Source organism: Balaenoptera acutorostrata, chromosome 5, assembly GCF_949987535.1.
Source record: "Balaenoptera acutorostrata chromosome 5, mBalAcu1.1, whole genome shotgun sequence".
NCBI classification, from domain to species: domain Eukaryota; kingdom Metazoa; phylum Chordata; class Mammalia; order Artiodactyla; family Balaenopteridae; genus Balaenoptera; species Balaenoptera acutorostrata.
In genome coordinates, this window is record NC_080068.1 from 70,782,744 (window position 1) to 70,805,871 (window position 23,128).

General features: G+C 41.4%; 1 protein-coding gene across 13 annotated transcripts in view; it reads right to left on the reverse strand.

Moving 5' to 3' along the window:
* DCUN1D4 (defective in cullin neddylation 1 domain containing 4) overlaps positions 1-23,128 on the reverse strand; it is an 81,465-nt gene that overhangs the window by 44,031 nt on the left and 14,306 nt on the right. For 6 of the 13 annotated variants that reach the window (XM_007180790.3, XM_028166071.2, XM_057546781.1 and 3 more), the window contains 2 exons: positions 4,864-4,934; positions 4,649-4,688 (listed from right to left, as the gene is read on the reverse strand). The exons of 2 other annotated variants lie outside the window; for them this stretch is intronic. In XM_007180790.3, the coding sequence (XP_007180852.2) occupies positions 4,649-4,688; positions 4,864-4,934 (111 nt within the window). Of the gene's footprint in view, positions 1-4,648; positions 4,689-4,863; positions 4,935-5,633; positions 5,737-9,777; positions 9,887-18,422; positions 18,546-22,815; positions 22,835-23,128 lie in introns of those variants that run through there. 5 more of the 13 variants (XM_057546776.1, XM_057546775.1, XM_057546780.1 and 2 more) reach the window with 4 other exon arrangements.

A 23,128-nucleotide genomic window follows, 5' to 3' on the forward strand; every position in this document is an offset into this window, starting at 1 on the left:
TCTATGAATAGATAATACACCACCATTTCAGATTTTCTTTCCCATTCGTCAGTTAAGACAAGCACTTGATTCTAAGTTTCCTGGCAGGTCGGGTTTTTTTTTAAACACAAATATTCTAGAATGTTTGCTTCTTAAAATAACTCTGTGATGTCTTTTTATAATAAAAACACTTAAATCTAAATGAATGTTTTACAAATCTGTATTTATTCATATCATTAAATTTAGACTTTACTGCTTTAGAACTTATATCACTATCTACCTTAATTAAACTTTATTTTTAGAGTAAAAAGAAAATTCAGTAAGCAAATACTATAAACAAAAATGTTATGGGATGCTTATGTTTCAAAGAAGCTTTAGCTATTTTAACCTGCTACAAGTATCTACTTAGGTATAAACAATCTGACATTACAGGTAGAGGCAAAATATTAAGGCTGACATTTTAAATTAGTAACTACAAAGCACTTTCAAATTTATCTTCACAAATCTGAGAGGTATTATTACCACCCCAATTCTACAGATAAGACAACGGGCCAATAAGTTGAGCACCTGAAAGTTCCTATTCAATAAATACTTGACAAATTAAAGCGACTTAACCCATAAATTGATTTAAAATGATCAGAGCTGCAAGTTTTCAATATTTGCCAATCACCCAAGAAAAAACAGTGATGAAAAAGATTTTAAGGATCCATCTTAAATCTCATTAGAAACATCTAGCAGGTACTTATGAAAGAGAAAATGCCTTTTTATCATAATAATAAAGAAGTAGGAAGAGGAAGAGATGAATAGTCTCAACTAGTAATCCCAAACTATGATTCAGGCTCCTTCACATTACCGTGATAGATATTCTGGTGTTCAGACTATAATATTTCTACATTGTGACAGTGACTCTGAGATCACCTCTTCCATCGTTAGAAGCTCTTTCTTGATGCTGAAGTGTTTAAATGGTCCTTAGGAAGGCAATAAAAATTGTTTCTATTTTTTAACCAAAGGCTATGATTTGAGTTCAGGTTCATTTCTTTTTGGTTCAGTTTTTAAGAAGAACAAATAAATTATTCTATTAACTGACCATATTTTCAAATAAATCAGGTAGTCAATGAATATAGCTATTCTTCTTACGTTAAACAATTAGAAATACTGCCAACATTTTTAACATATCTATTCCAATATTTGGTCCCAGAAAAATCAATTTTAAAGAGCAATTTAAGTTCACCTGGATCAAACCAAAGGCCTTTTAATGCCTATGCAGCTAGCTGTTTTGATAATAATTTAACTAAGCATGTTATTCTTAATAAATGGTATCTAAGTCACTGCTCCACTGCTTTTTTTTTTTTTTTTTAATTTAATCTTCCTGCTGTGGGCCTCAAGTAAAAAAAGGTCCCGTTCAGGATTCATTTTTTGTAAGACATATTAAATTGTGTGCCCAGTTTCTAGTCATCTCCAAAGAGGTTTATACAATTAGAGAATTTTTCTGACTTTTCCAAACTTAGTATAAATGCATGTTCCAATACAAAAATCTCACTGTCTAATTTTCATTATAATGGGTTTGTTGTATCTTATAGCCTTGACTCAATAACATTTTACATGTTCATTCTGCCATTTCAATACTTTTTATATAGCCATTTCACCTCACTTTTCACTGAATAATGTCACAAAGGTATAGTAATTTAAGTTGGTAAATAGGATGCATTTTAAGACATCTTACCAGTACCTAAATATTTTATTTCATTTTCTTGAACAGAGCATTGAACTACTTGCTTGCTTCAGTAAAACTAGTAGTGTCCAAATGCGCAATTTTTATCCTACTATTTAAGACCAAAATATTTCCTTTCCTTTCTCTCTAAACAATACTGACTTCTGACATCTATCATCCTCCTTCATCATTTTTTTTTGGTCCTCTCTGGCTTTTTAAATTCACTCCCAGTATTTTGCGCTATTTCTCCAATTTTAACATACACTCTCTCTCTCCTTTTTTTTTTCTTTCTTCTTTTTTTGGTGGAAGACTGAAAGCACCAAAGAAAAGTGTTAAAGGAAACAGAGCAGGAAGATAACAGGCCTCTTTTGCACTTAGTTTGGCTCTTCCATATACAGTTGTTATAGAAATGACTCAGACTACTGATGGGCCAAGAAATTCAAAGAGGCACTACAGTGATTAACTTTCTCAGATTTCCAAACACTACGGATTTTATGTTACTTAATTTTTAAAGTATACTCTGTCAGGTATGGTAATCACAAGTGATGCTATAACCAGATGGGGAAATGTTAATGAAATGGACCACTCTGAGAAATTACCAATGTTAATCGACATTGACTGGCGTGTACGAGGCACCAGGCACTGCACCAGCAAGTCATATACCAAACATCAGGCACATCCACTGTCCCCAAGGGCGAAAGAGGGGGCATGAGGCCAAACACACTCTCCACTTTCGTTTTCCTTAATTATAGCTTATAGTTATTAAATTGCCACATTCAGGTTAAATATTTAAATGTGAAATTACCACGGTAACAATACTCACTTAAATCCAAAGTTCAACGTTAACTACAGAATGTACAAGACTCAGCACTTAGATGTTTTATTACCTTAGCCAAGGGAAAGACAACCTAAAGGCTTTACAAACACAAAATTCAGTTTTAAAAAATCAAAACTACACTAACTCTTAAGTTTAAAAAATCTCTGATGTCTACCAATATATTGTTCCAGAATAGTAGAGAGAAATGTGGTTTTTTTTTTTAACTTCTAAAACTGGCCCTGAAAATTAGCTAAAAGTTAAACACACTTAAATGTGTATCAATAGAAACATATTATGATATATCCATGAAACAGAAAATCATGCAGTCATTGAAAACTAAAGTTTTATAAATGTGCTGCAATGAAAAGATCTCCAAGATATACTGAGTGACAAAAACAAGAGGCACATACAAAGGTATACTTGTATTTGGGGAAAAACATATATCATCATCATTTGGGAAACAAATACAAGAATATAAGAGTTATCTCTGGAGAGTCAAGGGTGTAGTACTAGTGGGGATGGGAGCTAGGGCTCATAAAATGGGCCAGCAACCTTCGCTTCTTTACACCTTTTTGACATCTCTTTTAAAACCATGTGCACACACTGCTTCTAAAATTAAGGAGCTATAATCAATCAATCAATAAAATTATTAAGGAAACTGTTTTTGACTGCCTTGAGTTGACCTATATTTACTAAAACAGAAAGATCAGGTGAAGGGACCCTCTGTGGCCTGGCCTTCTAGAATACATTCCCCCTTCTCTCATTCCTTCCTCTGGAAGAAGGAATGTCTGATCTAACTGGTGATTGGGGCGGGGAGGAACTGAGCAGAGGGGCCCAGCCCCTTCTGAACTCCCTTTCAGATCAACCTGCCAGCAGAAGCTGATACCCTTCCACCATAAGTGGTGGGTTAGAGAGGGGCCGGGAGGTGTGCTGTGCTTAACTAGCTGTGGCAGTGATTGCGTGTAAGGCTATCTAATTAAGTTGAAATACTGAAAAGCCTCTGCATTTCTGCTGCTCTTCTAAGCTGTGTTTTCCAACACAACTGTTACTTCAATCTCCATCTTGTGCCTAATTTTCAATTGATCCTGAACCAATCTGGAGGGGAAGGGTGGGGAGAGTTCTAAATCCCAACAACCTCCAAGATACACCATTAAGTTAAAAAATTAAATGAAAAAAGAACGATGCTATACAGTATGTACAGTATGAGCTCATCAATGATAAATTTTTTTAAAAACCCACTACTATAAAAATGTATGCAGGTACAAAAATGTCTGAAAGAACAAACATTAAGCGGCAAACTGGGGGAAGGCTGGGCTGGGAGACGTGAAGGAGGATTGTGGCTTTTTACTTCATTTGCTTCAGTGCTATTCACAATTCTCTAACAAGCATGTATTCATGTATTACTATGGTAATTTTCAAAAACTTTAAAATATATTTTAATCATCTTTGCTAGAAGTTTTCATAACTACAGATCAAGTGCAAGTTTCTGAACTTTATGATCATTACAGTTTAGAGAAGTGGTTCTCAAGGTGTGGTCTCCAGACCAGCTGCATCAGCATTATCTGGAAGCTGGTTAGAAATGCAAACTCTAGGGCCCCACCCCGAACCTACAGAATCAAAAACTCTGGGGGTGGAGCCCAGCAATCCATTGGAACTACACCCTGCCCCCTGTGATTATAATGCCAGCTACAGTTTGAGAACCACAGGGCTAGAGAATTGTTTACAATTATCAACTTTCAGTTTTCCCATTCATAAATCCTCAGGACCTATACAACACATACACACACATGCCCCTACTGACCTATCAACTCATTTTACATCTCAAGTCAAATATTTATGGAATACCTTCCAAATTGCACTACTGTAGCAACTTTTTAGTATAAACTAAAACACTTCAGTAGAGAAATGATTATTTTGAAACCACTGGGGAGACCCCCCAGCCCCTTTAAAGGAACTGAAGGACTCTGTTATAAACCAGAGCCCTAGAACAGATTTCCTCCAGGGAAGGAGTTGTGAGATGGCTACCTCCATACACCCTGAAAAACAATCCTCAACCAAGTAACAACTTGCTAATGGAATGCATTATAACTTTATATTAGGAAGTTTATTTAAAATTAAGTAGTGTTAGCATTTATAGATACCTGTTTGGTGATCGTCTTGGCCAACGTCTTCTGTTAGATTCTGCAAGAAATATGTTCATCATTACCAAGAAATCACATACCATACAGCAAGCTTTAAAATTCAATAGTTTCATAAACAGCTGATATCTTAATACCCATAATCTAAATTTTATCAAATACACTTAAAACTACTACTTTAAACAGCTGGTAGTTTTGTCTTTAAAAGATTGACTTACTAGCTTATTAAGGGTGTGGTAGATCTTATGAATATTTGCCAGTGTTGAGAGATGAGAGTTCAGCTGAAAGTCTTTGAAAGAAAAAGGGGAAAATTCAGTGTCATTTACTTCTCATATTGCAAAAAGACTATTAAAAAAGAAAGCTCAGAAGTGAAGATAAACAAATATTTTGATACAACTGAATTCTATCTCCATTAATTTGATACTTATTAAATAAGATACAACATGCAACTACCAACCTATCTGCTAGAAATAAAGTCTGACAATAAAATTAAATTCCCAACCACATGTTAAAGTTCATGAAATGTTCATGTGAATTGTTAAGGTAAAATAAAAATACTTCAGTAGTTATAATAGCCTATCAGCAATAAACTTGAGCTTAAAAGAAAAATATCAATAATGCAAGCAAATTAAACAAGTCACACAAATAGAAGACAGATCTCAAACGAAACTTGTTCACTTTCTCTTTCTCTTCCCCAGAATTACTAGCACAGTATCAAGCTCCTGGCAAGAAAATAATAGGAAAGCATCTCAACCATTCGGCATTTCTTACAATATACTTATTTTGTTGGCTCTTATATAACATAGAGCAGAAATGGAATCTAAGCCCCTCCCCTTCCTAATTTAACAAACACAGACAGATCAAAGGACTATCCTGCAAGCTCCCAGTCTGAAAGGCCAGGGCTCTGGGATGTAGTCTATAGTTACCTGCATGGCAACAGTAAAATGTGCCACAGAACCAGAAACACAGAGGCAGAACTCACACTCACAGAGAAACCTGGCCAAATCAAAGACTGTCTCCACATGCCATCTCCAATAATTGCACAATGAATCATACACACAAGACGAATTAAGTTGCTCCGTCATACAATCCTGCACAACATAAAATTTTAAGTTAAACTGTTAGGCTTTTGAATCTCCAGTTTCAAATATTTTTTATAAAGTTAAGTATGCTTGCCTACATATTAGGCTATGCGAATATGGGTTAAAAGTCTACGAATAATTTCATATTTGAACAAGCAATAGAAGTATTTTCATAAAATATCAAGATTTACAGTAGTTCCTTTTCTTTACTATCATAAAGACTAGTAAAGGTTAGTCTGAAAATAACCTTGAAAAGATACTGTAACTTTCCAAGTTATGCCATTTGGATAAAAAAGAAAAAATCTCCCTTCACTGGAATTTTTATGTGGGACACATATCAGATGCAAAGCGCAGACACTACAACACAAATCGTCTCTGCTGGGGCTGGACTCTCTGGGCTGCTGCTCCGAATCTGGAAAGCAAGCTGACTTGCCAGCATTTAGAAAGCTTCACTTTCTTTTCTAAATTGAGCCAGGAATCCAGGTCTAGGCTGGCCTGGAGGACAGAGGGGCCAGCAGGCAGCGGAGACCCTGACATGCACACATGCACGCCACAGGCACAGCCACCGAGAATGGTCCAAAGAATCAGAGTTCTTGGCTGAGAGGCAACCAGAGCAGGGCCTCAAATATAGACATGTGTTAACTATTTTGCATTATTAATTATTTGGCATCTGAATGGTTCAGCCATATTTAAGGTAAATGATGACATAATGTGCACAGACCTTGATTTTCCATCTTAATTAGTGCGATTGCACAGAAAAGGATTAAAAACCATTTGGGGTATCCGAGTGTGTATACGTGTGTGTATTTATTTACTTATGCTTCTACTTCATAAAGCTGGGTAGGGGCTCTAAAACTAGAAGCAAAAGCCTCGTCCTGACCTGCAAAGGCTTTGGGGAGCTTAATCTTCCACTGCCCCCCTCTCCTGGCACCTATGACCAAGCCATAAACCCCCTTTTTGTACTCTCTCAATTTAAAATTTGGAAGACAAATGATATACTACATTAACATCTTGAAATATTAATTAAGCTCCTGGGCCCCCCAAAAAAACAAAACCAGAAAACTTAAGGGTCTAGATTCTCTCTCACTGAGGCCACACAGAAGGGGTTTGCCAAAGATCATTGCAGCAATGAGGTCTCCAGAACTCATGCCATACCACCCTGATGTGAATTCAACTGTCAAGATTCACACAGGAGAATCTAAACAAAATAAAACTGCTAAATCCTTCTATACACATACACGCACACACACACACACACACACACACACGGTTTCTGCCAAAATACCACTCACTGAGCTTTACAACCTGACTCTGGAGTCTAACAGTCAGTTTGAATCTCAGGCCTACCAGTTATTTAACCTAAATTTCAACGTCCTCAGTTGTGAAGTGAGATCACAATGCCTAGATGTGGCAGACAGCCAATGTAATGCCTGGATCACAGTGAGTGCCGAATAAAAGATATCAATTATCACTCTATTTGATTATACCATTTTCCACACCACACAGCTATCTACAATGGTTTCTACTTTCTGTAGGTCCAAGTCAAGCCCCACATCAAAGATCTCAAAGTTGGAGCTCCCTCTATGACTGAGGCATGTGGCCTGATACATCTCTACTGTGTGTGATGGCATTTCTATCTATATTCATATACCACCAACTGACGTTCATAATGATGGTGGAAGATCATCTCAACAGTGGGAAAAAATACACAAAAGCATTTAAGATCAGGTTCCATACATGAAGTTTCACTTTACAGACAACACAAGCAACAAGGTTCATTTCACAAGTCACATAATACATGTCAGCAATTCTCTATTTCCATATCCAGCATCTACTACCATAACCACCTCATCATCGCTTCACCAAAAAAAAAGGGAAAATGAAAAGGAACAGCAGCACGAACAGAATAGTTCTTCTTTAGTTTCACCAAGGTAAGAAGCTGGGGAGTAGACACAAATTCAGGACAAAAAGACCAAAATGGCATTAAAAGATAAATCCACAAAGGTTAACACATATTGAATTTACGGTTCATCTGTTCAGTGCTAAGGGCAAGTAACAGGCCTTGAAATCTAAAATAGATTTCACATCCTTAAGGAATAGATGTTAAGGATAAAGATCAAATGCTTTACAGAGAACATATTTAGGAAAGTACTAACTCATTCATAAAATCTCCTTCTGCTCATATTTTAATTCCAAAGTATAAATGCTTGGTTAAGTCAACTTTAGTCCATGATCAAAAGGCCCTCCACAGTAAAGTAGTCACTGGGTTTGACTCTCCTGTGTGACATGCGAACCCTACATTCTGTATTAAAAGCGACTAAAGACTCTGCAGAAAGGCACAGCCTGCTTGATAAATGGTCTGTCTAAATTATCTTCTGGGCATTCTTAAAAATGATCAACAAATGCTGACTGGGCATAAAGTTTTCTGGGGTTTTTTTTGGTTTGTTTGTTTGGGTTTTTTTATAATTACTATTTGCTGTGACCTACATAATAGAAGAAAGTGAACGCCAATGAGAGTCAAAATTCACTTCCCCCAAACTACTCTCAGTATAGAATCCCACAATATAGGCAGAGACATAAATATTAGGAATAAAACAATTATTGGTAAGTTCAGACAATGACCATCAACCAAAAGAATCAAATTTCAGAATTAACAGTCCTAACAGGAGTTTACTTCCGTAAGAGGGTCAGAAACAATTTAAGTACATAAAAATCCAAACCTTTCTTTTATGACATAAATAGTCATTTGTTAAATATAGCTGGGAGGTGATCTTAATTATAACAGCAATGAAAAGCAATAATACATGTAGGAATAAACTTAAACATGCAACAACCAAATGAAGAAACAATGAAAGCTTCCTGAAAGACAAAAATGCAGAGATATTATATTCCTGGAATGGAAAGACCCAGTATTGTAAGGCGATCACTTCGCCCTTTACTAAACTACAAATTAAATGCAGTCAAATTCCTATTCTCCCTGCCTCCCACTTCCCCACCCCAAAAAAGAGGTGGGGGAAAAGGAAGGGAGTCGGGCAAGCTTGGCAGATTGATTCTAAAGTTCATCTGAAAAGAACAAACGTGCTTGACTTGCCAAGAAATTGTTGAAAAAGAAGAATGAGGAAGAACTTGCCCTATCAGACAATACATAATATAAAACATAGGTTGGTAAATTCTCTGCAGAGGGCCAGATCTTAAATATTTTAGGCTTTGTGGGCCATCCGACCTCTGTTACAACTACCCTGCCATTGTAGCTCAAAATCAGCCATAAACAATACACAAGCAAATGAGTGTGGCTGTGTTCCAATAAAACTTTATTTATAAAAACTTGGTGGTGGGCCTGACTGGGGCCATGGGCTGTAGTGTGCCAATGCCTGGTATAGAGGTAATTATAACAGTAATTATAATACAAATCAACGGAAGAGAGCTAATAAACATATGTCTGCATATATGCCTGCAAGCATGTCTGTATGTTTTTAAGTATGTATAAACACATATAATTAATATGATTAACTGGCATTTCAAATCAATGAAATACTCTGGTTTCTCTTCAGATCGAATAAATCTTTTGCCTTTTTTTTTTCAAATCAATGGGCAAGAGATAATTATTTAGCAAACAGAGGGGCAACCAACTACCATGTGGAACAAATTAAAATTAATTTCAACCTCACCCAAAGCATGGAAGGGGAAGGCATCCAAAGCAAAAGAAAAGTCCGTATCATGGACTCAGGGCTCTCTCTGCACATTCCGCCTCTACCCATGTACCCAATCTCATCTCTTACTCATCTTCCCCTTGCTCACTCTTCTCAATTGCAGTGAGCTTCCTGCTATTCTGTGAACACTCCAAGCATGCTTCTACCTCAGGGCCTTTGCACGTGCTATTCTCGTTGCGTTGAGCACTCTTTCCTCTAATAATAACATGGCTTGCTCTCACACTTAATCAGGTTGCCACTGAAATATCACCTTCTTACAGAACCTTGCCAGACCCAACAAACAGGACCCCTTCTTCACTATCACTTTACCATGCTTTACTTCTCTTTATGGCATTAGTACCTCCTGATATATGTCATATTTGTGTGTCATCTTCCTCTCGCATTAGAATGTAAGCTTCACAAAGGCCAGAACTTGCTTGCTCCTGTCCACTGCTGTATCCCTCGTACCTAAAGCAATACCTGGGAAACATCAGGTGCTCAATAAGTACTCAAGGAATAAATGAATGCAGGTACAAAGGCATCAAGACTTAAATTCAATATGTTCAGGGTATTTCAGTGCATTCACACCATTAGATCTTCATATGTGAGAAGCAGCACGGTATCAGGAGACTCAAAAGGCAGGCAAGGTCAGAAAAAGGCAGCTCTGAATCCTGCTTAAGAGTTTAATCTCCTAAGGACTTGTATTTCCAATTGGACCATCAGAGGGTATGCAAATGTAACAGATAAACAGGGCACATTCAAGCAGCATCAGTCCTACTCAAAGGTAATTCATGTACAACTGTTTCACATGAAAACAAAAAAATGACTATGGCACAAAATTTGAAAGAAATTTCACCAGACCAAGTTACGCTCCCAGAATCCAGAGGGTACTTAATTCTGCCATAGCAGAACGCTGGTGGAGAAGTCTGAGAAGCACTGCTGTGAGCCTGGGTGCCATGAAAGTGTTTTAATCAGTTTTTTAGATAGACTTCCCTACGGCGAGTGTGTGGCCTGGATTTAGAGCGGCCTTTCATGAAGACTACTGGAAGTGACTGAGGTGGGAAATGATTAGGGTCTTAAGGTAGACTGTGGCAACAAAAGTGGAGGGAAGACATCCTGAGTACAACGGGATTGCAGGACATCGACATTCAACTCACACAAATTCAACTCAATTGCTTGGCAAAATGAAGAGGGAGAGAGAAGAAAAGTCAATTGTCCCGGTAACTGCCCTCGAGGTCTCTACTTAATGAGTGGGAGCTGGGCAACAGGAATCTGACGGTCACTGGGTCGGCTCAGTTTCCACGTGGATCTCACAACCTTGTATGAGTCAAGTATTTAAAGAAATGTATTCTTCATAAAACACAGTCCCTAAACATAAGCCAGCTGCTGCAACTGGTGCTCAGCTGAAGAGCCAGCGACCTGTCCTGATGCCAGAGGAAAGAACTGCTGTGCTGGAGACAACCTCTGATGAGGGGCACCTTCTGAAAGTATTTCCAGTGATATTTTTAATACAGGTGATTTTCACCTTACATATGGACTTTAGAACTAACCTCTACACCAAATGTGATTGTACTGGGAGGAAAACCAACAAGATTGCTTTCAGGTGCTGAGAGGGAAGCTCAACATTTCATGTCCTTTTGTCCAAGTCTCAAAAATTCTCCTTGAGCTATGAAAATTAGCCCAAGCAGTGTCAGGTAACTAGTTGTGGCCAAGCTGGGGATAATTCACATCTTCTAATTCCCAATCCAAAGCTCCTTTCTCCATTCTAGCTTATTTCTGATGGGAGCAAGTGTCCATGTATCTTCACACTCCATCAGGGGTAAAAAGCAGCAGCATTTCCCACCCAAGGTTGTTAATAAGCAAGCACACAAAATTAGAGAACTTTAATATTAAATAAAAAGATACTAAAACTGGTAAACTCTAAAACAACTTACCAACTTCTTTTTTTCTTTGTTGGAGAAAAGATAGTGCAGAAAAGGTACATAACGCCTATATTATTTCTATTAACTACACCTCTTTCCTCTTGTCACTAAAGATTCATGAAAGTATTTTATTATGAGCTAAACTCCAGGTGGCCAATCAGTGAGCAATGCTCTCAGGTATAAAACTTTTTAATAAGAACTATGCACAGATATGTACTAATAAATGCATTCTGATGACAATGAAAATGAAGAACTAAATCAGTAATGGCTTTTGGGGTGCGGGTGGGGGACTGAGGGACTGCTGAGTTTGGGCTTTACGATGGCGAGACTGGAGCACGTTTAAAATGCTGAGATTCGACTTGCTTAGTACCCTGGAAGGTTACAGAAGCCAGAGTGTAAAGAGGGGGTCAGCTTACAAGTCAGGGAGGATCTATACATGAGCTCAAGCATACAGAGTATAAGTCATTTTAAAAGACAAGTACAAAATGCAATTTTAAGTAAAAGGTCATTAGAAATGAGTTTTATCTCAAAATAACTTGACAGACAAAATCTACCATAAAATGAAGTCTACTTTTGACGCTATAAAAAGTAGTATTGGGGGCTTCCCTGGTGGCGCAGTGGTTGAGAATCTGCCTGCCAATGCAGGGGACACGGGTTCGAGCCCTGGTCTGGGAAGATCCCACATGCTGCGGAGCAACTAGGCCCGTGAGCCACAACTACTGAGCCTGCGCGTCGGGAGCCTGTGCTCCGCAACAAGAGAGGCCACGATAGTGAGAGGCCCGCGCACCGCGATGAAGAGTGGCCCCCACTCGCCGCAACTAGAGAAAGCCCTCGCACAGAAACGAAGACCCAACACAGCCATAAATAAATAAATAATAAAAATAAAATAAAAAGTAGTATTTTCAACTGGGATTACAGACACCAATTTACACTTCTGCACACCAACTGATCGTCATTTAGCTATGTGAGACGGCACAAGTACACGTCTCATTCGTTAAAACAAACATATTCACATTTGAGGCCAAATTATTAAAACACAAAGATCCGAAATGAGTTTTCCACAACTGGGAAAAAACCAAAAGCCAGGTCGTGGGTCAGCTTCACACCACACACCTGTCTAACTTGTCAGAAGCAGGAATTTCTTGGTCTATAAAATGGATGGTAATAGTGCTTGCCTCCTAAGGACACTGTGAGGATCCAACTAACTCGTGCTGCGAGGTGCCCAGCACGGTGCCTGGCACACGGCTCCGCGCCACTCCGCTTCACCTGCGCGGCGAGCGGGGTGGCCTGTGCTCCCCGCCCAGGGCAGGGCCCGAGGGGGGCAGCCGCAGCTTTGGAGTCCTCTGCCCCCCAGCCCAAACCAAACCCCAAGCACACAGGAAGCGCCTGAGCATTAATCCAGCCGCTGCACATCAGAGTCACCTGGGCAGTGCGAATAACTGCCAGGGCCCGGGCCCCAATCCAGACCAACTAAATAAAAAGAGGAGTGGGGTTGTCAAAGGCTTCTCAAGCAGTCCAGGTGACTCTACAGTACAACCGGAGAGGAGCGTTCCGTCTCCACCCTCGCCTCGATCCCCAGCCCCAGCCTGCCGCAGCCAATCCATATCCACATCACAATCTCAGCACGGGCCAGAGGGCAGTTCAACTCATTCACTGCAAGCCCTGCAGCATGAAGAAAAGATCAAGATCCAGGCTTTTCAAGGTCGAAAAGCTAGGTGAAAACTAAATGAAGCAAAGTAGCAGTGAGGAAGGTGTTAATATCATTCTCCTCATCTATAAATATTTGCTATTTATAAGGCACAGGGCCAAAAAGGTGAGCATGGAAAGGGGAAAACTGACAAGGAATGGGAGCAGGTCATCACAGGTGACTCGGCGCTTTCACTGAACACAAGATCTGACGTTAAAACCATCCAAGCACACCACTGCTGCTGGCTTTTTCCTCCTAACTCTCACAGGACCTGTAGAAGCGGCTGGGAAAGAAGCCACCCGCCCAAGACAGGCGGCATGCCACCTAGCACCCGTCATCCACTGCGCAGCCTGTGCCTGCTGGTGGTGCCACCTCAACGGAGTCGGCCACTTCAGGACAGCCGGCCTGGCAGCTCTCCCACTGTGACGAGGTACACAGGGCCCTAGATTCCCTCCCTTCACCCCACCCTACCCACGGAGGAACACAGACCCGTCCACTCCATCGCTCAGAGTAAAAATCACCCTCTCATCTCACTAATGTCAGGAGAGGCCAGATTTAGGGTAAAGAGTACAGCTCTGGCCTCGGAAAGCCCTGGGTTAGAGCCCCTGCTCTGCGGCGTCCTAGCTGAGGGCCCTGCCTATAACCCAACCTCACTAGACCACAACAGCAGGCCCCCCCTCACAAGGGCTTGTGAGGACTCCTGAGACGGTGCATGCCAAGCACTCAGCCCAGCGGTGGCCCATACTGTGCACTAATGAAGGTTTATTATTTTAATCCCTATTATTATTCAGCATAGAAGAGACTAAGACAGACTGAGCCCAGAAGATCAAAAAGTAAAGACGGGGCAGAAGGGATGACAAGAGGACAGGTTTTTAAAACTCTCACTTCAATAGCCAGTTGCCTGGACTTGAATGTACAACACTCCTTCTCAGCTTCCTGTTTAATTAAGAACAAGTAATCTGCGGTCTAATAATTTTGGGAATGGAATCTGTAGAAAGAGATCTTAAAGGGGAAAAAGACTTAAACCCACCCTCAACTACACGAAAAGGAAAGAGAATCATTTCAAAGATGTTATGCAAAAACTACATTAGTAGCTCTACTGAAAGGTAAGCTTTCTGGCTTTTCTGCAATGTTGTTAGGTATCTCCTATATATAAAAATTATGTGTTTAAAAAGTACTTAATACAAATGTCTGTTTAAAATAAAATCTAAGACTAAAAATGACTATTTCATTAGTGAGTAAAGAAAAAGTATGGAAATACTCTTCTTTGCCACAATCAGTTGCCCAGCGAGAATCCATTTTTAAATGCCCACTGTCATTGTGAGATGGCAGAAATGAGGGGAAGAAGAGCAGTGGGAAAGGAGGAATTCATCCTAGACCTTATCCTGTTGGGACCCATTCCAAGAAGAAAAGAACCAATTGCAAAACAAAGATAACAGTGACAAAACATAGAATTCCAATATACCTGCCAGGTTACCATAAGGATTAAATGAAAAGCACAGATAAAACAGTGAGTATTATTTCACAGGCAGTGGTGGGAACCTAAACCCCGGAGTCAGAATGCCTGAGTTAGAATCTCAGTTCACCACCTATCAGCTGTGTGACCTTGAGAAGGTTAGTTAACCTTTCTGTACCTCAGCTTCCTCATCTGTAAAATGGGGATGATAACAGTACCTACATAACCTACTTCAGAGCGCTGTGGCGAGGACTACATGAGTTAACGCAGGCACGGCAGCTGGAGCAGCCCAAGAATGATCACTGTGTATAAACATGTGTCAGTCCCTCCCCTCCCCTCCCCATCCCACTTTGTTCCTCTTCTCTCCCCACGCCCCACCTCCTCTAACTTCTCTCTTTCCCCTCACCTCCTTTCCACTCATAAACCCTCCCTGGTGCCTCTTTTCAGCCCTTCCCACGTGGCTCCTGCCCATCCCCCCACCTCTCCCCCCTTCGCTCTGGTCTATCCAACGCCCATGCTATTGCCAGGCTGTTCCCTCTGCTTGGAAAGCACCCTCCCACCTCACCCCTCAGGCACACACCCATCTTTTTCTTCACGTAATGAAACTTCAAAAGCTAAACCCACATGACAATAGCTAACCCTTCCCTGAAGTCTAATTTTAATGACTCCCTATTTGTTCCCAAAGCACCCTGGGCATCCAAATAACCTTGCCCTGTCCCATACTTCAACTGTCCAGGACCTCTCTGCATCCACCAGAAAGCCTGCTGGAAGGAAGCTCCTGAAACACGAGGACCAGGCTCAGTCACGTTGTTACAGCAGCACCCAGCAGCAAGAAAAAAGGTTTGGAGAGTGACTAAGTGAGGGAATGCTTCACTTGCTTCTTTTCTTTCTTATAACCTGTTTTCCTCTCAAGGATCTCCTTTTAAAGCCTAATGAAGAAATTGTCATTACACAGTAATCATTAGAAAAGTGCCAAGCGTTTCTCTGAATACTTTGTGTTTTATCTAATTTAATCCTCAGGATCACTTTTGATCTTGCCTCCTACTTCTTTCTCTCTGCCCAATCCCCAGCTTCACTCCAAGCACACCAGCCTCTTTGCTGTTCCTCAAATACAGCCTTGCTCCCCTCCTCAGAGTCTCTGCGTTTGTGTTCCCTCTCCCTGGAATGCCCCCTCACCTCCATCAGGTCTTGTCTGACAAGCCTCTCAGTGAGGCCCTCCCTGACCGAGCCTTGTAAAATTACAACGTCCCCTGCTCTGCTCCTCTCCCCCTGCACACACAGGGGCACCTGTGCACTGCCCTTCCCTGCTTGAGTTTTCTCAAATGAACTGCTCACCATCTGACATACTACATGACTTATCTGCTTATTATCTTCACCTTCCCCCACACTGCAAGGGGAACTTCACGACAGATGAAGAAGACGGCCTGGTACATAGTAGGTGTTCAATAAACACTGTTGACTGACCAACTCCATACCACACAGGAGGTAATTTTTATGCATGAGGAATCTGAAGCTTACACAGAGTAGCTGAGTAATTTATCCACGGTCACACAGCTAACAGAGGCAGAACCCAGAACCAGGGCCCACACTTAACTACTATGCTTTCCTGCCTCTCAACCTGACCCAGATAACAATGAAAAGAAATCGTGGTATCCAAGGAGCAAAACCTAGCATTGTATGCCTTTGGCCCACAGAGAAGCAAGAAAAGCCATCCACCAGAAAATCTTTCAAGGGAACAAGTCATCTAATTCAAGCCCATTCTATGTGGTAAAGTATTAATTACCAGATTTATAATTTATACAGCACTGACAGTTTTTCTTTGGATTTAACAGTTCAGTAAAAAGACAGAGAGAGATTATTACACCTTTTTATACTGTACTATCCCCATGAACAGCAAAATGACAAATCATCAACTAACACAGAGGAGGCCTAAGATGATATATATTAAAAGCCAAAAATTGTGGTGGGGGACTTCCCTGGCGATCCAGGGGTTGAGACTTCGCCTTCCAATGCAGGGGGTGCGGGTTCGATCCCTGGTTGGGGAGCTAAGATCCCACACGCCTCTGTGGCCAAAAAATCCAAAACATAAAACAGAAGCAATACTGCAACAAATTCCATAAAGACTTTTAAAAAAAATGGTCCACATCAAAAAAATCTTTAAAAAAAAAAACTGTGGTGGGAGGTAGAGAAGTACAGACTGAAAGGGGATACAAGGGAACTTTAGGGGGTAATGAAAGCATTCTATATCTTAATTATAGTAGTGGTTACACACACACGTATTTATCAAATGGGTACAATTTTACAGAATGTAAATTATACTCGATAAAGTCAATTAAAAAGCAATTAGGACTATTAGATATAATTTTGGCTAAACAAAATAAACATTCTACCAATATTATTTCCATACCTAATACTCTCAAGAATTTTGGGGAGGGGGCGGGGGGACAAAGATGGAATCAGGCAAAGACAGCAGTAAGAGCTCCATATGGTGAGATCGGTGGGGTGACTGATGCGTGCCTCAGAGTCCTGCCTGACCACTGGCAAAGGCAGCTCCCCCTGACACTGCCTGTGTCCCCCCTTTAGCCTTTTGGGTCACCTCGAGCCAGGACTCTTGGACTCTGAACAGAGTCCAACCAGGGTGGAAAGGCAGATCACTGCTCTTCTCCACAAGGGCCTCAGCCAAGTACCAACCCATGACGGGTCTGGATGTTGGATTTGTCCGAATTCTTAGTTGCGAGCATCAGAAACCAACTAGCTATTTGAACAGCGATTTTTTTTTTTTTAAGGTTATTGGGTAGTTCACAGACTCTCTAGGAAAACCAGAGCACCAAGCACATCAGCTGTACAACCAAAACAATGCCTAAGGGCATGCTGCAGAGTGCACCACCGACACAGCCCGGACCTGCCTGGGCTGTAGCTCCCACGGCCTCTAGAAGCAGCCGTCACCACCGTCCATCGTCTGTAAAAGGCCGCCAGGCACTTCCAATTGCTTCCCATGTCTTGCCTTCAGCTTCAGACTCACACCCTGGTGTGGCTGTATCTGGGCAGCTCTGCCTTTGATGGTAAGAATTCCCCAATCAGAGGAAGAGCCTGGGCCCCGACGACTGGCAAAGGCCATCACGGACACAGACGGATGACACACCATCTCTGCAAGTACTACTGATACAGCCAGCAAGTAATGAAAGGTTTTCAAAAAATATTCACAAGGAAAAAATCCTCAAAGATGGAACTAAAAAAAATCATACCCAGGGGTAATGTTATTTGGGGTGGGTGGGGATCTTTTTCTGCATCATTTAGTGTTTTACTCAATATATTAATTAGTAGTTTCAAAAACTACAAGCCTACCTTCCTAGATTGAAAATAACTCATTAAAGGTATCTCCTGATTAAAAGAAAAACAATTAAAATCTAAAGTAGCAGATACTTTGTCTACTAGAATACTGAACATGATAGAAAAAAGATCCTTAGATCTGAAACAGTCATGCAACGATTGCTAAAATATATGATTCTATTTAAAATGTATTTCAATACTTTTTCTATTTAAAACATAAGCCACAAATTATAGCCTCTTTTATAGCCACAAATATTTTTAAATGTACATTCTGCTTAAAAGAATAACTCTCAAGAGGTACTTCTCCTAACTTGAATCTCAGAATAAGAAAAAAGAATAAGCTGTGAAAAGCTATTAACTCTAATTTAAGCTGACCACCTATGAAGAGATGTTAGCATTAATGTCAGAGGCTCAGAAACTTCACCTCCAACTAACATAGTTCACTTTCTAAAGAAAGCAAGCCTTTAGTGAGCTCAATGTACTGTTAACATTAAGAAATAAGCCCTTTGGACCAGAATCTGGTCATGAAACAAGAAGAGGGGAAAAACAGACACATCCAGGCCGTCCAAGCCCTGCCCAAGCCTTCCCCACCTGGGCAGCCTGTTACACACCAGGTCAGAAGCAGACGCGTGTGCTGTCACACGCACACTCGCTCTCGGCCCCTCAGCATATCACCAGCACTCCGCTCCCTCCGAGAACTGCTCCATGCCACAGACATTCTTCAAAACTGGTATCTGCATGTATTTAAACATATATATTACTTAAATTGGTTTGCATAGGACAACTTGGTCAAAAGAGGGCATAGAATGAATAAGCGGAACTTTGTATGCCTGGAAGAAAAATCTAAAGACAATGAAAGACACCTCGGAAGCATGCAGGATAGCAGGAGGAAACATTAAAATTTTCCAGATAATTCACTAACTGCTCAAGAGTTGACCATTTAAGTTCAATTTATTACATATTTGAGGTCCTAAGCGAGGCATTCTGCTGGACCATAAAGTGGTGACTAAGTAAGACACAGTCCCAGATCTCAGGGGGCTTATCATCTAATTGGGGGGGGACAAATAAGTAAACAAGCAGCTACTGTTAAATAAGATAAAACTGAGAATAGAAGTAAACAGTCTTTGGAGATTCAATGGAAGGAGAGAGCCTTCACGAGAGGGAACAAGGAACACAGAACTTCCACAGAAGTAGCACTGAAGGCAGTGGGGAGGGAGCAGTGCTGGGGGAATTCAAAACTGAGCTTAAACTACAGAACAGGTTCAACCCCAGCTTCGGAGGAGTCTATTTCAGTAAGCAACTAGGAGACTCTGAGGTTTTGGGGTAGGGGGATCATAAGGACAAAGATATGCAACTGGTGATGGAGAGGATAAAAAGGAGGCTGAGCCTGGCAAAAGGATTACTGGTTATTACAATATAAGAAAGAATGGATCAGACCTAGGACAATGGCAATAGGTATGGAAAAGAAAGGACAGGCATGGGAAGAGATACAGCCTCTCTCTCGCTACTGACCAGGGAAAGAGAGGATGAGGAATGTCTAAGCTTCCAGCTTGGGTTATTAAATGAACTGCAGTTTCATTAACCAAATGAATAAAATTAATTGGTCTTGTTTTCCTCTTTATTTTGGCTACTAGGAAGCTCAGAGCCAAATATATGGCCCATTTCTAACATATGGCAAGCATTTATGTTAGCCTGTAAATCTATATTTTCTTTCCCTCGACAGAATTTTATCTATATTTAGTAAGTCACCTCTATTTTAGAATGAAACAGAAAATAAATCAACAGATAAAAAAAACTGAGTCCAAACCAGAGACAATTGGACAAAGTAGCTGATTCAGGGAAATAACTGCAGGCTACCAACCCGGAGCACTCTCCTCACCCTTCTTCCACCCTAGCAAAGTCCACATCCCACAAGAGAAGCTGAAAATGCCAGACTTTCACTTTCTCCACCTCCCTCATAACTAGCAGTGGCAGGAGGTCAATTCTACCCAGTGAGACTAAAGGGGAAGTCGCCAAGGTGAGAAAAAAACTCCACTCTGTTAGGAGGGAACTGTAAGGAAGTATGTTCCTTCCCTCCTTTTCTTACATAGTCATGATGTCTGGTGCTGCAGCAACCATATTGCAAACATGAGGCAATGAGCCTGAGGCTCTTGATAAACCAAATACTAAGAAGAAAGGAAAAAAGTATACAAAGAGCCTAGATTCTTAAGACGTCATTAGGACTCTGCACCAGCCTTAGAACCATCTATCGCTAAACTTCTTGCTAACAATAATAAGTTCTACTACTTAAGCCATTTTTGATTGAGTATTGTTATTTGCCAGAGGCATCCTAACTGATACAACAAAAGTCATCATGAGGTCAGTTTCTGAAACCATGATTTTTACACTGCTGACTAAGCAAGACTGTTATTATCGAGATGAGAAAAATGCAAGCATATATTATTGTCAGGAAGCAAGCAATAAGCTAATAAGAGCTTCTGGGAGCAGTTAAAGATGAAAAGAGAAAAGGATATAATGATAAATAACATTTGAAAAAAATGTGATCAAGTGTTAATAGGGGTAATTCTTGGGGGTAAGAACTGAGGAAGGAAAGAGTAAAAGTACAGAAATCCTCTGAAGTGGAGAAAATGAGGGGCTTTCTTTCCTGGCAACGTTATTGACAAGATAACCTGAAAATCCTTACCAGTACAGATCCTCCTCCACTTACCCTGAGTTAAGACGACTGCAAACTGAAAATATCCTAGGTCGAAAATGCATTTAATATGCCTAACCTACAGATAACCACTTAGCCTACCCTATCTTAAACATCAGAACTCTTATTACCTTAGCATATACTTGGGTAAAATCATCTCACTCAAAGCCTATTTTATAATAAAATGTTGAATACCTCGGGTAATTTATTGAAAACTGTATTGAAAGTGAAAAACAGGAGGGTTGTCTGGGTACAAAATGGTAATAAGCGTATTGTGTCTGACTGGGAGCTGCTGTGTCTGACTGGATGCCGCTTGCTGCCCAGCATCAAGAGAGTATCATACATCACCAGTCTGGGAAAAGATCAAAATCCAAAATTCGAGGTACAGCTTTTATCAAATGCATATTGCTTTAGCACCATTGTAAAGTCAAACCATCATTAAGTTGGAACCATCTGTTTAAAACAGTCAAAAAATTTTGTTCATAAGAAAACACAGAACCTCCCCAAAGGCCAAAAATCAAAGAGGAACCTAAAAACCAGAGCAGAAAGTATAAGGTGATTATGTACAGGAACCCAGGTTTTGGGGGCTGGGGGAGAGGGAGTGTCATGTGCGTGTATAGGGCACCTGCCCTTTGGGATGAAATTGAAAAAAAAGAAAAGGGAAAAAAATGACTAGCCTAATATTTTCTTTAAAAACACCATCTTGTACAGCTCTTGTTTTCAACCTCATACACTTCACCCTTTACAAGAGCAAATTCCAGTGATACATGCACATTAAAACAAACAAACATGACCATGTTACATATTACAAAGGATTTCCTAGGTATTTCACCATAAGCTTAAGTAAAATATAAAATAGATATAAATCTTTCCCTGATAAAATCACACAAGTACTCAAGTTCAGTTTATTTGTAACCATACCAGACAGTTTCCAAATCTTTGGACTTCTTGGTAAAATTTTTATCATTAGGGTCATCATAATACTCTTCTAGTGACCATGCTACCAACAGTTTCAAAATACCCTATATAACACATAAAAATACTCTGTCATCTCTGAGTTAATCATTACAGGTTTTGGAGTCATCGCATATAAATGGTAAAGAAAACTGGCAAAGGATGTGATGTTTGGAGAGTCTACAGTCTAAATGGATGGTTTCTGATATTAAAGAACAGAAACGAAAAAACATGGAAACCTCTTAAGGTCCTGCACTGAGTTTACCTTCCTCTAGTCTCATTTGCTTCCCATGCTTCTTTGAAAACTGAAGACATCAAATATTCCCTTCGCTCATCTTCACATTTTCAGGCTGGCTTAAATGAACGGGACCACGTCCACCCTCAATTCCATTAAGCCGCCTCCAACAGTCAATTCATTTCAAGACCATCTTTTTTCCAAAAGTTCCCTTATCCTTTGGCAATCTAAACAGCCCAAGAACTACAAACACATAATTTATACTATCTTCACAAGGTTTACATGTGTCTCCATTGCATTCCCAGATTTGTCTAAGTCGGAACATTTTAACCTAGTGTTTATATACACTGGATGCCACAAATATACACCACCCTAAGCGCTGCTTTAGATTGTGTTGCATCTTGAATGTTTTTCCACAACCTATGTACTAGATGGTTCAAAACCAAGCATTTATTCTACAAGTAAGGCCACCAAACGCAGAGGGAAACAGTCAACTCGGGGATCAAGACCCTAAGTACGAAAGGACTGCGTCTGGCTTGGTTCTCCCCCAGCCGCTGACACAGGGAGAAGGTCCCAGGGTACAGGAGCACCGCCCTAGAGCGCGCTCGGGTCCGCGGGGAATAAAGCACGAGTTGGCAGAGCTGGGAAGCTCCGAGGGGCGCGCTGCATTCTGGGACTCGTTTCCACAGTTACCCACGTGCATCCAACCCAACCGCGGCCCGGACTACAAGTCCCAGAATTCCGCAGGACTGCTTTTCCCCTTTCCGCGGGACTGCCTTTCCCCTCACACCCGGCGACTGGAGCCAGACCCTAAAGGAAACCCCTAAAACGCCTTCTCCGCAAGGCCGGGAGAGGTCGCGCCCCGCGGGCGCTGCGCAGGGCCTGTGGTCCGGCCCTCCCGGCAGGGAAGCGGGTCCCGAGCCACCAGCCTCCACACCTGACGACCAGAAATTAGACAACTGCGTCACAGACTGCCAAATCCACGGACCGCCAGGGACCACCCTCCGCCCCACGCTCCTGGCCTCCAGGGCCCGACCCCCCCGGCTCCCGCCACGGAAAACCCGCAGCCCGCTCCCCTGCCCCGCCTCCCACTCCCGCAGCCAGAGCCCGCGCCAGCGCTGACCTCGCTTCCCGCCGCTCGGGGGAAACCGCGGCCAGCGCCAACCTCTGGGCACCTCCCCCGCCCCCTCCACCTCAGCCCCGCCCCCTCCTCTCTAAGCACCCCAAACCTCAGAGCTCCCCCTCAAGGAACCCGGCCCTAATCCGGGGGAGGATACACCTCCCCCAAACGCGTAGTCTGACACCTTCCCCCCCAGCCCCACGCGGACCGAATCTGGACAAGACAGTTTTACCCCTGCCCCGGCCCCTCCCAACCTCCCTTCCCTCCCAACCAGCTCTTCACCCCCACTGCACCTCCTCTACCCCTACCTCCATCC